Source organism: Trifolium pratense, linkage group LG4 (genome assembly GCF_020283565.1).
Source record: "Trifolium pratense cultivar HEN17-A07 linkage group LG4, ARS_RC_1.1, whole genome shotgun sequence".
Lineage (NCBI taxonomy): Eukaryota > Viridiplantae > Streptophyta > Magnoliopsida > Fabales > Fabaceae > Trifolium > Trifolium pratense.
In genome coordinates this window covers 5004224-5018132 of record NC_060062.1, presented here as the reverse complement: position 1 = coordinate 5018132, position 13909 = coordinate 5004224, and the positions used below count along the sequence as shown (strand labels likewise).

Below are 13909 nucleotides of genomic sequence, written 5' to 3'. Positions count from 1 at the left end.
TAAAAAATATCGTCGACAGTCCTTAGAATTTTTGATAATTTTAAACACTTGTCCACATTTGACCACTTATGAAAATGGTCCACCGTATAACACTAGCCCCATTTTGAATTGTGCAATTTTAATTTTCATTGTTCTATTTCAGTTTCTTAGATATTTATTTTCATTTTAGTTTCTTGAACTGCAAACTTTAAACACTTTGAACCTTTAAAATATAAAGGTTAAATACTCCTTAAACTACAAATATTATACTCTATTTATGAGCAAAAAAGTAATTTTTAGGTTAATTGGAAACTGATGTATTTGACATATAGTATGGATCAGATACATCGGTTTTTTAATGAATCTAAAAAATAATTTTTTGTTTATAATAGTAACCGGAAGGTGTACACTAACGAGAAGAACCAAATTGTTAACATTTTTTATCCCTTTTTTTTCTTCTCCAAATCTTCTAGTGGCTAGAAATTTCACCTTAAAGGCGGATAAGTGAAGTGTTCGGAATTCAAACTCCGACTCCTGCGTCCAAAAAGTCTTCTTGCCTCTATCATTAGCTGAGGTAGTTGTCGTTTCTGGTGTTTCAATCACCTTTCCATGGCTCCCTTAATTATGTGCTCGGAATTTCCCTCTTGCTTAAGTAATTGGAAGCTGACTAGTCCTCGAAAATGCCCTTTCGCTTGTCATTGGGGAACAAAATCTTACTTGCTAAAATTGTACTTGTAGGATTGAGCCGCTTCGTCACAATACTTACATATGGGCTAACGGGCGCCTAGAAGTGCCGACCAGTCGCGGTCGAAGCTCGGCTCTAGCTATAGGCTAGAGGGATTTGAGACACTTTTTTTTATCCCTTCTATCACTCACTAATTACTTTTCTCATTTTTTCTCCTTGTCGTGTTTCTTATAGTCATTGTATTAGTGCGAGAAAGTATTATCCTAAGCAAAAGAATTAGAATAGGTGATGCAGTAGTGTGTTTGGATTATCGAGGTGAATTGTGTGTTATCAACTGGACCATCCTACATGCTTCACAGGTGAAGTGAAATTCTACCTACTGTTCCAGTCCCCCCGGTCAATTAGCATGCGTCTGTTGTTTCTTACAGGTTGCTGCGTGCGCCGTTTCATTCCCACCACCACCCGACAGCCTCCTGCAGCCGGTAACCTGTGAGTCACCACCACCCTACCCCCCATCAAACACTATTCAAAATGCACATCATTAATAGGAGTAATATGCACTTTGTCCCTTATGAGAAATTGAAATGTTTATTATGGATGTAACATAAATTTCTATATAAATATACCACTTATTACAAATGTGGATCCTCTGTTGTTGGAAAGTGACGGTTATGGTAGGTGCTCTACTGTTATGTGAGATTAACTCAGTAAAACATTGCATTATATATGTAGGGAGTTGAGATTCGAACCTCGGTTATTACTTATTCACTTTAAGAGAGAAATTTTTAGCCACTATACTACTTATGCATTCATATATAGTTACGAGTTTGAGTTTCCTCCATTTGTTATTCATCCATTTATTCTCCATTTAGATAGAGATAGACACAAGTGAAGATTGGTTGAGATCCCACTAATCTTTAATGTGTCAATCTCTCTCTAAATGGAGGGATAACAAATGGAGGGAACTCAAACCCGTATAGTTACTCCGTTCCTCTGACCACATTTGTCACGAAGATTTTCAATATAATGAGTCGATCGAATCCTTCATCAACCATGTCATCTAACTGGACGACTTCTATTTTTCCAAATTAACAATGTAAGAATTACAATTATCCTTACACTTGCTGTATACATCAATAAATAGTTCACCTTGGACACATGCAATTCACCCTACTGTATTTCACCCATTCCCCCTTGTAACCTTTTCTACTTTCCCAAGAATAAAAAGGTAATTTAAGATAATAAAAAAGAAAGATTAATTGCTTCCTCCAATCAGCTAGCAAGTGATTGTTGTAGAAGTCAGGGCTGAGAGCAGACATAATATGATTAATTAACGCCCGTTGAACAAGGTTCTCACTCACTAGTCACAGCCTCACAGGTGTAGGTGGTGAAAAGTTTAGACTATGGTTGGCATGTGATGGATCAATATGAGGAATAAAATTAAACTTTGAATTATTTCTTTGTTGTCTTTTTGTGTGTTAGGCAAAAACATTCTTATTAAGGAAGAAATATATGATTTTTCAAATGAATTTCCATTGGTAATGGGGCAGCCATGAATGACAAAATTAACTACTTACTTCTTTGCACAATATATGCCACATTGATCAATTAACAAATGTTAAGAAAATATGATCAATAAGGAAAAAAAAAATAACAATCAACAATTAACTACCCAAATAGTAAAAATCTTGAACCCCTTAAGCATATATTCGTAGTTTCAATTTTTAATTACTGCATATGGAAATAATTCAGTTGAGAGAGGAAAAATTCACATCGTGTGTCCATCAAGTTTTTCGATTGAAATTAGTCATTGCTAATAACAGTGAAAATATAACACAAACAAAAATAAAAAAATTTACTCAATGTAAAGACTGTCATTGCATCAATATAGTATGTACTTTTGTTTAGTGGGGATGTCCAAATGGAAGCATGCTTTGTGTTGAAGTTACCAGCTGCAGATTAAGTTATAAAAAACTAAAACTTTTACTTAATCTACAAGAACGCTATTGAAGGCGATCATTAAAATAAAACTAGTTAGAATGCAATGCCTATATAAAATGGCTATTACTATATAGTTCATGTCAGAATGCCTTTTATGTCTAAGACCAGTATATTTGGCTTAGGAATTACAAATGGCAGGAATAGCATTCCACTACTTGTTTTTGTCTCTCAAAGAAGCCAAAAGTTGGACATGATGCAGCTCTTTCATTTTCATATAATTGACACAACTATGACCTAGTAAATAAGGTATGGTGATTATGTTATAATTAAATGTAATGACGAATGTGGTTTAATTTCAATCTTCGATGTTGTTGTTATCATGTTATTTTTCTTATGGTTATTCTTGTTTTTTTTTTTTTTTAACTATTCTATTCTTTCTATGTGTGAGAATTTTGTGGATTATACCACTTGTTAATTGATAAAAACATCGTGAGAATAGTTCAATTGATATGGACATTACATTTAACATGTAGGATTAAGGTTCGAACCCTATTACTCCAATTTCGTACTCAATGCGTCGTTGCATCCTCACAACCCTGTTGTATTCCTTCTATTTCGCTCGTTTTAATGTGTGTCTCACTCTTATTAAACAATATCCCTCTAATCTCGTAAAAGGGTCAACGTATTTGTGAAAAATTGTTCAATCTCCCATTTGTTATGTTAGGTATCGTTGCTTCTTAGACCCGTCCATCTTTGTTGTTTTCTTTGTTGAATCTAATCTATATAAGAAAGTTGATTGTTCTGGAAAACTCACAAATAACCTTGCTTCATGTGTCTAAAGTAAGGGTATTTGGTGTCCAAAATTTGTGTAACTAAACTAATATTGGTGCAAACTGAGCCATATTGTGAGCCAACTAAGCCATTTTGTAAACTTTTTTTTTATACAAGTCATTTTGTAATCTTGTGAGAGAAATTTTTTTTTTTGGCAAGTCATGGTTACATGGAAAAAAATTTGGTTGCTTTTGAAACCAAGCCAACCAAACCATTTTTTATGCCAAATATTAAATGCAATTGTCATATGTCATTGTCATCTTTTTAACTTAGTCATACACTTATCCAATGGGTCATACTCATATTAAACTCTTTATTTTCCCACCAAAGAACAATTTAAAATTTGAATAACAAATTTCATGAATTATATTCTTTATAACTTCTCATTTCTCTCTCATTTTATACTTTTTTTTTTTGGAATAGAATGTAATCTATACATTTCAAAAATTATCACTAATAAAAATTTCAAAAAAATTATAAAAAATTATATAAGACAAATTTTAACTAATTTTTTCCTTCAAAAAAACTATTTTACACATGATAAGTTATAACTGACATAAATTTTAACTATCATATAAGGTTTAAACCATCACTGATAGAAATTTAAAAATAATTAACAAATGTGAGACAAGTTATAACTAATAAAAATTTCAAAAAACTATTTTACACGGGATAAGTTATAACTGACATAAATTTTCAAATAACCATTATATACAGGACAAATTATCACCGATAAAAATTCCAAAAAAATTATCATATGTGACACAAATTTTAACTATTTTTTTAAAAAAATTATTTTACATGGGATAAGTTATAACTATCATATACTGGATAACTTTAATATGAAAATTTACATTAATCTATACTTAAATATTTATAAGTCCAAAATATATACATTGGTAAAAAAATATGCTTTCCCAGACGAGATAAATTATAACTTATAAAAATCTCAAAATTGCTATTAAATATACTAAATAAATCATTAAATATTAATGAAAGTCTTCTGTTTTTTTTTTCAAATGACTGTCTTAATGCAATATTTTATTTTCTTAATTTTAATTAACAAAGTGTAATTTAAAAAAAATATCGGTGTAACATTACGATCCGTGCTATCGCACGGGTCTATTACTAGTATTCAATAAAAATTAGTGTTTTTAAAGTTTGTGTTTTTTTTTTTAAGGTTCTAACTTATGAGGCTTCCTAAACTTGTATGCTTCAATTTATGCTTGGTGACTGAAATGTATTGGTGCTTGCCTGCATTGCATGAAATTATAATGTTTGAGCTATTTATATTTAAAACATTTAAGTTTATTTGGGTTCAGTGATAGAATATTATCATTTTGTATTAATATTTTTCTCTCTTTGTTGTTAATTTTGTCATGTGAATGTTGTGTTAGTCTTAGATTGTGATAAGGTTTCTTTGGGCTACGTTTTGAATGAAAAATGGATCAAAATAGTCCAATTTTTTAATTGAAAAATAGGTAAAATTAGCCCCTTTTGAATATAAAAATTGGCCAAAATAAGATAAATCCTAAAGATGATTGTTCTGTCTCTCTAAATTAATCAGAATCCTTTCATATCTTCCTATCTATTAAAAGATATTTTCTGGTAATGCAAATTTTATCGTCAAATAACTTTCAGTAATGCAAATCTTATCAAAAAATATCTTTCGATAGTGTAAATTTTACCAGGAGATATCTTCCCGACTAGTAGTGTTTTGTGGTGCGAGCAATTCAAGAGAAACAAAAAGCAACCAAGTAAATGATTTTAATTGGGCTATACATTTTGAGCCAACTCAATAATTGGCCCAAACCACAATAAATTGTCCATTTAAACCATAAAAATTATCTATCGACCCCCTGAATATCTCTTTTTGCACAGGAAAATTCGGAAAATGTTTTCTGAATTTTTTTAGTGTAAATTTTACTGAAATTTACACTAGAAAAACACTTTAGAACGTATTTTCCGAAAGTTTTAGAGTGCTGGGGAGTGAAAAAGAAATATGAGGGGTGGGTTGAGAATTTTTCGTTAAACCATTCCAAGTTATTTGGACTTTTTTTAAATGACAAAAAATACATCTATATACATCTCACCCGCGGATTGGGGGTGCAGTTGGACGGTTTGAACCCGAATCAATGTTCACCCTTAAGTAATTAATGGGTTCGAGTGCGGTAGGGGATAACCTTAACTTTCAAAAGAAGTAATGTGTTTGTTCATTTAACTATTGATATATCAACATTATATTTTATATTTGTTGACTAATCAAATTCAGATTCTCTCAAAGTATGCGTCCTTTGATGAAATTCATAAACCATTTAAGATTTACAAAATGGTGTGGAGTATAAGATTTTAGTATTATATATTACAATATACATAGTCAAATCCAGCAATCATAATTCAAAATGGTTGAAATCAGAAAAGTCTCAAAAGAACAATAGCCTACCAAAAATCTTTATGCAATCTTAAAAAATTGTGTGTTTCATGTGGCAACCACATCATTATTATTAAATGCCATTTTCAGCTTTTGACTTTCACTTGGTACTTTAACCTCAGTTGCCAAACCAATAGCTTGAAGAAATTTCACCAAGTACCATGTCATGTCTATTTCCCACCACTCTAAACCATGTCTTGCTGAATACTCAAATGCATGGTGGTTATTGTGCCAACCCTCACCAAATGAAAGCAAAGCCACCCACCTAAGAAATTTTAGATAAAAATTAAGAATATATATAACTTATGAATTAAATACAAAACATTAAATATAATAAAAGTAAAGCTAATTAAAATAGTACCAATTATTTTTTGATAAGTCCCTTGTGTTCCAAGATTGCTTCCCCCAAACATGGCAAGCTGAGTTTACAAACCAAGTGATGTGGTAAACCCAAACAGCCCTCACGCCCTGCATGCATTAAGCTCAATATAAAAATCTAATATATTGAACTTTAATCAGTGAATCAATTTAATTTCTAAATTCTATGATTTCCATGTTGTCAGTTTAATCTATAGAATTATCAAATATGCATTAATATCATTGATTTAGAAATTATCGATCAGACAATTTCTAGAACTAAATTGACTGATAAAAAAATAATATGGTTGAAGATTTTCAATTTCGAAAATTATTTTAAAATATTAATAATTTAAGGAATTAAATTGAAAATCGCCCGACAATTTCTAAGTTTTGTTTTGTAACCAAAGAATCAAATCGGAAACAACAACAAAAATTGAAATGAAAGAAATTTTCATACCATTCCCCAAACAAGGAAAGGAAATCCACCTATGGCATATAGAAGAACTCCCATAGTAAATGGATGCACCATGTAAGTGCTTCTGATAAACCTATAAAAGGATTGTTTCTCTAAATCACCAACATTGGTTGGTTCTCCACACTGCACACATTCATTTTGTAAGTGAATTAAGACTTTGTTTATAGCTCTACAATATAGAGAGTACAATGTTTTAAAAATCGAACTAAACATTGAACCACTAAAATCTCCGAGTCATAGTTAAACTACTTTAAATCGTTCAAACTATGACTAAAATACAGTTAAACCGTTCAAATAACCAAACGGCACATAGGTCGGTTCAAGACTCGTCTAGTTCGATTTTTATATAATTGGTATAGTGAGCGAGTGAGGGAACATTCATACCCTTTCTGCGATAGAAATGGTATCAAATAGCCAAGTCATATGGCTAAACCAAAATCCTTCAATAGGGCTATGAGGGTCCTTCTCAGAATCACAAAACTGGTGGTGATACCTATGAGTACTCACCCAATCTATTGGATTTCCCTGCACACCAAAAGCACAAAACCAAAGCAACATTTCATCTTCCCTTCAATAAGAAAAAACAATGAATAGAGATCTTAGAATCAGTGATTCTTTGAAATCACAGTGAGTTTGACAAAATCATACCGTAATTTTATTGAAGCCATATAAATTTTACCAAAATCACAACGATTTGTTGTGATTCTGTCAAACTCATTGTCAATCCAAACATCCATTTAGTTGGAGATTATTGAAGGTAGTCAAATGTTTACTCCTTCTAGTCACTATTATAGACAAAAAATCATTTTTGAAATTTTTTGAGTAACTAATGTATCTGACAGACCAAATGCATCAATTATTCAATAAACCTCAAAAACAGATTTTTGCTTATAATAGTACTTAGAGAGAGACTTAGAACTATTCTAACAAACTTCTATCTTACCCTCATTATAATCCTAACCAACTTGCAACTATTCTAACAAACTTCAACTACATTTAATAATCTCCAACTAATTCTAACAAGAGACAAAATTGAATGCTAAAAAAATGAAAACTTTGAATAAGCAAAAATTCAACCTGAAGAGCAAGAACTCCACAATAAGCACAAAAATATTCAAGCCATTTAGGAAGCTTAAAACTTCTATGAGAAAGATTCCTATGAAAAGAGAGTGTGATTCCAAAAAGTCCAGTAATCACATAAAGTGCCACAGCAACCCAAAAAGCTGCCCAATTGAAATTGAATGGAGCAAATAAGCATAACAAATGCATTGACAAAACAATACCAAAAGTTCCAATATCCAATGAATTCCATTTCCTTCCAAAAAGAACTTCTCTTTCTCTCTTCACTTCAACATTAGATAGAAAAATCTTTCTATGTTTCAATGGTACTTCCTCTGGCTGCTCCAAAGTAGCTTCTCCAATTGCAGCATTGGATTTAGCTAAAATTTGTGGATTATAGTTAAAGGGGTTGTTTTTCAAGTGAAAAGTTCTTGACTTGGAGTTAAAGTTACAAATTTTTATGTTTTTTGCATTTTTTGAGAATGGCCCAAAATTCAAAATGGACCTATTGAATTGTGGAATTGAAGAATGAAGGGTTGTAAAGTGATTATAGAAAATGGGATTTTTAGGCTGAGAAGTTATCAAAGCCATGCAGGAAAAAAAAAGTTTTTTTTTTTTTTGTACTTGTTTATATGGCTAAGCCTTTTTGTGAAAGAGTGAAATAGGATAGAGGGTTTGAATGTTGAAGGTGATAGTTTTTTTGGGGGGGTTTTATGTGTTTGTGTTGTGTTGGAATTGATTGTGATGTGGAACTAACCAATTAAGTTAATTAAGCTGTGGTACACGTTTTAGGAAAGTGGGGTTTGAAAAAAATGTGGGGTGAAAGTGGGAATAGGTGGTAAGAGAATGTGAAATGTGAATGAAAGGATAAGGTTGTGTTATGCTTTGTGAATGTTATTGGTCGGTCAATGAAGAATGATAATGGTGATATTCACATGATTCACAAAATTTTAGCTTAGATATTCTCAACGGTGAGATGGTTTTGTCATGAACAAGTTCTCCAAGTTCTGCATGGTGCACAAGTAGAGATTTATATTACTATCTCCGTCCCTAATTATAAGATATTGTTTGACAAAAATGTACTATTTATTTACCTTGTTTTGACCATATTTTTTTAATAATATAAATGTAATATTAGCATATAAGATCTTGTTCAATTTGTTTTGATGAATATTTTCAAAATATTAAATTTTTATAATTTTTACTAATAGACAATTAAAGATATTAGTGATCAAAATTGTGCATTGGCGTATGTGCAGTGGTCAAACATGATCTTATAATTAGGGACGGAAGTAGTATAATGAATACGAATTTTACAAAATTTGCCGTTAGATTGAAAGTTTATATCATATAGATCATCTATAAAAATTTTGAAATTTTTTGAAAATAATTTGCTATTTTATTGAGACTCGTCAAAATTAACGGTTTATGGGTTTTTATTGAATACTGTTAATTTTGATGGTCTCAATAACATATCAAATGATTTTTAAAAAATTTAATTTTTTTTATAGGTGATCTAGATGATATAAACTATCAATCTAACGATGAATTTTATAAAATTCATATTCGTTATAATATAAATCGCTACTTGTGCACTATGCACAACTTGAAAGACTTGTTCATGTTAAAATTGGCCGGTGAGATAATCTTATATGAGAAAAAACAGCTAATGTAGGAGTATGTCTTTAGAGTACATATTCATCATTTAAAAAAAATTTATCGCATTTAATTCACTTTTTAAATTTCTTAAAAATTAATTGTATAAACTTTTGAAAAATATTTATACTTTTGAATTCTTAATATGTGTCCTTTAAGAAACGTATTAACATGAACTTCATCTTATTTACTTGACTTTATGGTATGCTAAATTGATATTAAACTATCACCACAACTGCAATCCGGAGAGCTGGAACCACCTAATGTCAGAAGTGACCCCCAAATCAGATTAGACGATTTAGTAGGTTAAAAAAATAAAATAAATTGTTATTAAACTTTGGTCAAAAAACAAAATTGTTATTAAACTATATTCTCAAAAAATGAAAATTTGAAACTTTTATTTTTTTAATATATGATTCTTGTATACCCACGAATACAGTCCATTCCTTATCTTTTACTTTGATATTTTTCTTGAAGACTTTGGTTTTGAGGTGATGATATTTTTGCTGTTTTGTCCATTTGCCACTTAAAAAATATCAATTTTATCTGTTTCCTATTATATCTATCTATCTATGTATGTATCTATGGATGACATGTTTAGTTGTTAGATTGATTCACAACTCTTTCTTTCTTCTCTTTGTTATTCTTTTCCTTTTTCCAATCCAAAAATTAAGGAGTCATTAGAAAAGTGTGATACATGGCTGCAACAAATGCTGCAATCTTTGCTTCTTCTAAGCAACCTTGCATATCTGTCACAACCTCTCCTAGTAGTTATACCACAACAAAAGCATTTGGTTAGTTTATCCTTTTTTATTTTTCATTTTTTTAATCCACCCTTTATGTGAATTATGGACAATGTTTGTAAGTATTTAAATTTTAATGGTGGACTTTGTTTTATATAGTATGTGATTATTTATTGACTGAGCTTAATTAATTATTGTTATGTGAAAATCTTATAGACCAGAATGATGATAGATTATTATTAAATTAAATTAAATTGATATTGTATGAGAAATTTAATAAAGCTGAAAATATGTTCTGTTCTCAAAAGAAAAAGATTATTCCATATAAAACTTTTGCAAAAGAACTATTTGTTGACTTAGTTATAATTTGTTCAAATCATAGAAGAAATTTCATATTATTTAATTGATGAATACTAAGATTGTCATGATTTAGTGGAACTAGACTCATATTCTTTAAGTAATATTTCAAATTCGAGTCTCCTACATGAAGAAAAAAAACGTGGTTAGAATAAGAGATCTCACTAAAAATGATCAGCCAGAGTCTCCAACAAAAGATTAATTTTTCAGCGAAACCGGCGAATACTTTGCATCCATTGTATAACTAAACAATATATTTTTTTTTAAAGTAGAATCCTTGACATAATATTACTTTTTGTTTTTGTACATACTTAAAAATGGTTAGGGGAATACAAATCCAGAGAAGGCCTAACAATTTAAAAAGCTCTTAAATAAGTAGTTTTAGATTATCTACAAACAGGATTCTCCCAACTCGATCAACCTTCATTTGTTAATAAGATTTCTATATAGACATGTGTTTGGTTTTGCGTTTGTGCCTCCAAACTCTCAGTTACTTCTGTCGTGATTTTATAGAAGCTACAAAACTAAGCCTCTACATCGACGTGAAGGGAGATACGGGCTGCCTAGGATCCATATCACTTTGAATTACCATATATTATACTTTTGTCAAAAGGCATACATCAGAAAAAATAAAAAATAAAAGTGCAAGGTTTTTCATGTGTAACACTAAAAAGTTTATGATGCAGGGAGTAATTTTCTGAATGTTTCATTACCAAGATGTTACCTTAGGAAGGAAAGACATGTTAAAGTTAGGCATGTAATCAATGCTGCAGCTGCTGTTGCAACAAGTCCTACAGAGGAAATTCAAGAGTATGATCTCCCTCTAAATACCAATATTATATATACTATGGAAAAAATGATTATAGGAATGTTATTTTGTTGTGCTTCTAAACCTAGAAATTGCGTAGCACCAGTACTTGAAGGTATGTCCGGTGTCTAATATGTGTCGGTGCCTAACATGTTAGGAGTATTATTGGTTGTGTTTCTAAACCTACACACTGTGTAGCACCCACACTTGAAGGCATGTATGGTGTCTGACATGTGTCGACATGTTAGTGTGTCAGCTAGGCTAGCAACAATATTCTATTTTGTCTATTTTAGATGACATAATAAATATTTATGATATTAATGTTTATAGGTACAAGCTTCCTTCATGGGCTACCTTTGAACTTGGGAAGGCTGCTGTCTATTGGAAAACCACAAATGGGGACCCTCCTACTTCAGTAAGTATGACAATATTGAGTTAATTCATTTGGAGAGATAATTAATTTGGAGTTTCTCAATTAATCAACTTTTTGTAAATACTTTTTTTTTTTTTTTATAATTTTTTGGCAGGGTGAAAAGCTTAAACTTTTCTATAATCCAGCTGCATCTCAACTTGCCCCTAGTGAAGAATTTGGAATTGCTTTCAATGGTAATTTTTTGTTTGATGTTGCTTGGCTACTATAAAAATGTCATTTTCCATAACAGCTGGCCCCTATATTCTGTATTTTGTATGTTCTTCATTTTAGTGTCATTTTTCTCAATTTGACATTTAATTCTTCATATGTTTAGGAGGATTTAATCAACCAATTATGTGTGGTGGTGAACCAAGAGTTATGTTAAGAAAGGATAGAGGCAAAGCTGATTCTCCTATATATTCCATTCAAATATGTGTTCCTAAACATGGTAATATGTTATTTGATTTCTAACTACATACATGTTTGAATTGACGGTGAGTTTGAGTACGAAACCACAATGTTGCAGTGATTTTGTTGAAACTTCAAAATGCAGCTTTTGCCAAAATTACAGCATTCGATTGTGATTCCGTCAATCTCATAACATGCACTATTTGGATGACAAAATTATTAAGAGGAATCTTAACATCTCTTTTTTTTGTGTAGCTTTAAGTTTGATCTTCTCATTTACAAATGGAGAAGATTGGGATGGTCCATATAGATTGCAGTTTCAAGTACCTAAACCTTTAAAGAACAAGCCAATTGAATTCTTTAATGAGGTAAATTTTCTCACATACTAATCTTAGGAGTTCACTAAAAATAATAGAGCTTATAGACATATCATAGCTTCTAAACACTAATGTAAGTGTTTTATGTCCTGAAATAAGCTCAAATGAACCGTCGGATTTCTATTCAACAACCAACATCTAGTAACTGTATCGTTTCCCGACCGCAGGGAATACATGTCGTATCATATAAAAAATAAATATTTGTGACATTTGTTGATGTTTACTATACCTGTGGTAGGGCTTGGCAGAGGAACTAAGTCAAGAAGGAGCATGTGAGAGAGCAATATTTCCGGACTCAAGTACAGTCATAGAGAAATGTGCTATGATTGGTAATTTATCGAAAGAAGGGGTGAGTACATTTATCATTTTGTTATAAGAAAACATTTATTGTTAGTAATGTTACGTTAGTTAGGATTTGAATTCTGAACTTCATTCTCAAACTCCTTTGAATGATTCAGCGTAATCACCTGTATTTACTCTTTAAATCATTGCATTAGAATCGAGTTTTGTAACGATGAATGGAAACATCTTTGCAGGGTGATCGCTGCGAACTGAATCTTGTCCCGGGGTGTATCGATCCTAGCTCACCCTTCTACGATCCACTAGCCACTTTCGATGATGGATCATGTCCAATTGAAGTAGATTCTGAGACTGAGGATTAACATTATACTTTTACATGAATATTCACTTCCATCATGCATATTGTTGTAACTTGTGCTAGTACATAAATAAGTCATTGTATAATATAAAATGTAAATTCTACACTTAGCACTGAACTTTAGCAATAGCTTCTCCTTTCTACACTATAATCTCTTAAAAATAATCTCTAACTCTAAATCATTGAATATTAAATTCATTTTTTTATAAAGTATATACATGCATAATTGCAAGACATATACTGCTATACAAGAAATTTACATTTTATCCCCTAAAAAAAGGATCACTTAGAAATGAATTGAAGAATGTCCCTCCAATATTAGGGAAAAGGGTGAGAAAACATATAAGGCCAAGTACAATACCCCAAGCATATCATATCTACTTTCCCCAAAATCTGGAAAAATAGCATCGCCCACAATCCCCCAAATAAACCATTTGAGCCACGAAAATAAATATGATAAAACAAAATGAGAATTGGTAAGTTATTATTATGAATCAAAGTACTCATTTTCCAGAAAAGTATGAATCAAATTTGGCAAGAGCATTAGAATAGAATTGTTGAAGAGTATCAGGTAGCTGGTTCTAACCAACAAAGCATAACAGATGACAACCTCCCAAGACCCTACAAGGTTCCATCCAAACTCTTTTCACAGTGTCTCTAAGTATTGAGCATAATCTTCATCCAAAAACTCTTCATCTGAAAACTCTTTATCTGAATCAAAGCACTTAT

At 31.1% G+C, this 13909-nt stretch overlaps 2 protein-coding genes across 2 annotated transcripts; one reads left to right on the top strand and one right to left on the bottom strand.

The window, feature by feature from the left end:
* Window positions 1–5771: 5771 nt before the first annotated feature.
* Window positions 5772–8613, bottom strand: LOC123921538 (palmitoyl-monogalactosyldiacylglycerol delta-7 desaturase, chloroplastic). Its single transcript, XM_045974125.1, has 5 exons — window positions 7780–8613; window positions 7087–7227; window positions 6685–6825; window positions 6229–6335; window positions 5772–6132 (listed from the first exon to the last, which is right to left on the bottom strand). Exons 1-5 carry the CDS (start codon window positions 8350–8352, stop codon window positions 5916–5918), a joined length of 1179 nt encoding a protein of 392 aa, XP_045830081.1. The 5' UTR covers window positions 8353–8613; the 3' UTR covers window positions 5772–5915.
* A 1166-nt stretch (window positions 8614–9779) lies between these two features.
* LOC123921537 (protein POST-ILLUMINATION CHLOROPHYLL FLUORESCENCE INCREASE, chloroplastic) lies at window positions 9780–13345 on the top strand. Its single transcript, XM_045974124.1, has 8 exons — window positions 9780–10211; window positions 11204–11327; window positions 11656–11740; window positions 11853–11931; window positions 12072–12185; window positions 12401–12513; window positions 12761–12871; window positions 13059–13345. Exons 1-8 carry the CDS (start codon window positions 10115–10117, stop codon window positions 13182–13184), a joined length of 849 nt encoding a protein of 282 aa, XP_045830080.1. The 5' UTR covers window positions 9780–10114; the 3' UTR covers window positions 13185–13345.
* The last annotated feature ends 564 nt before the right edge of the window (window positions 13346–13909 follow it).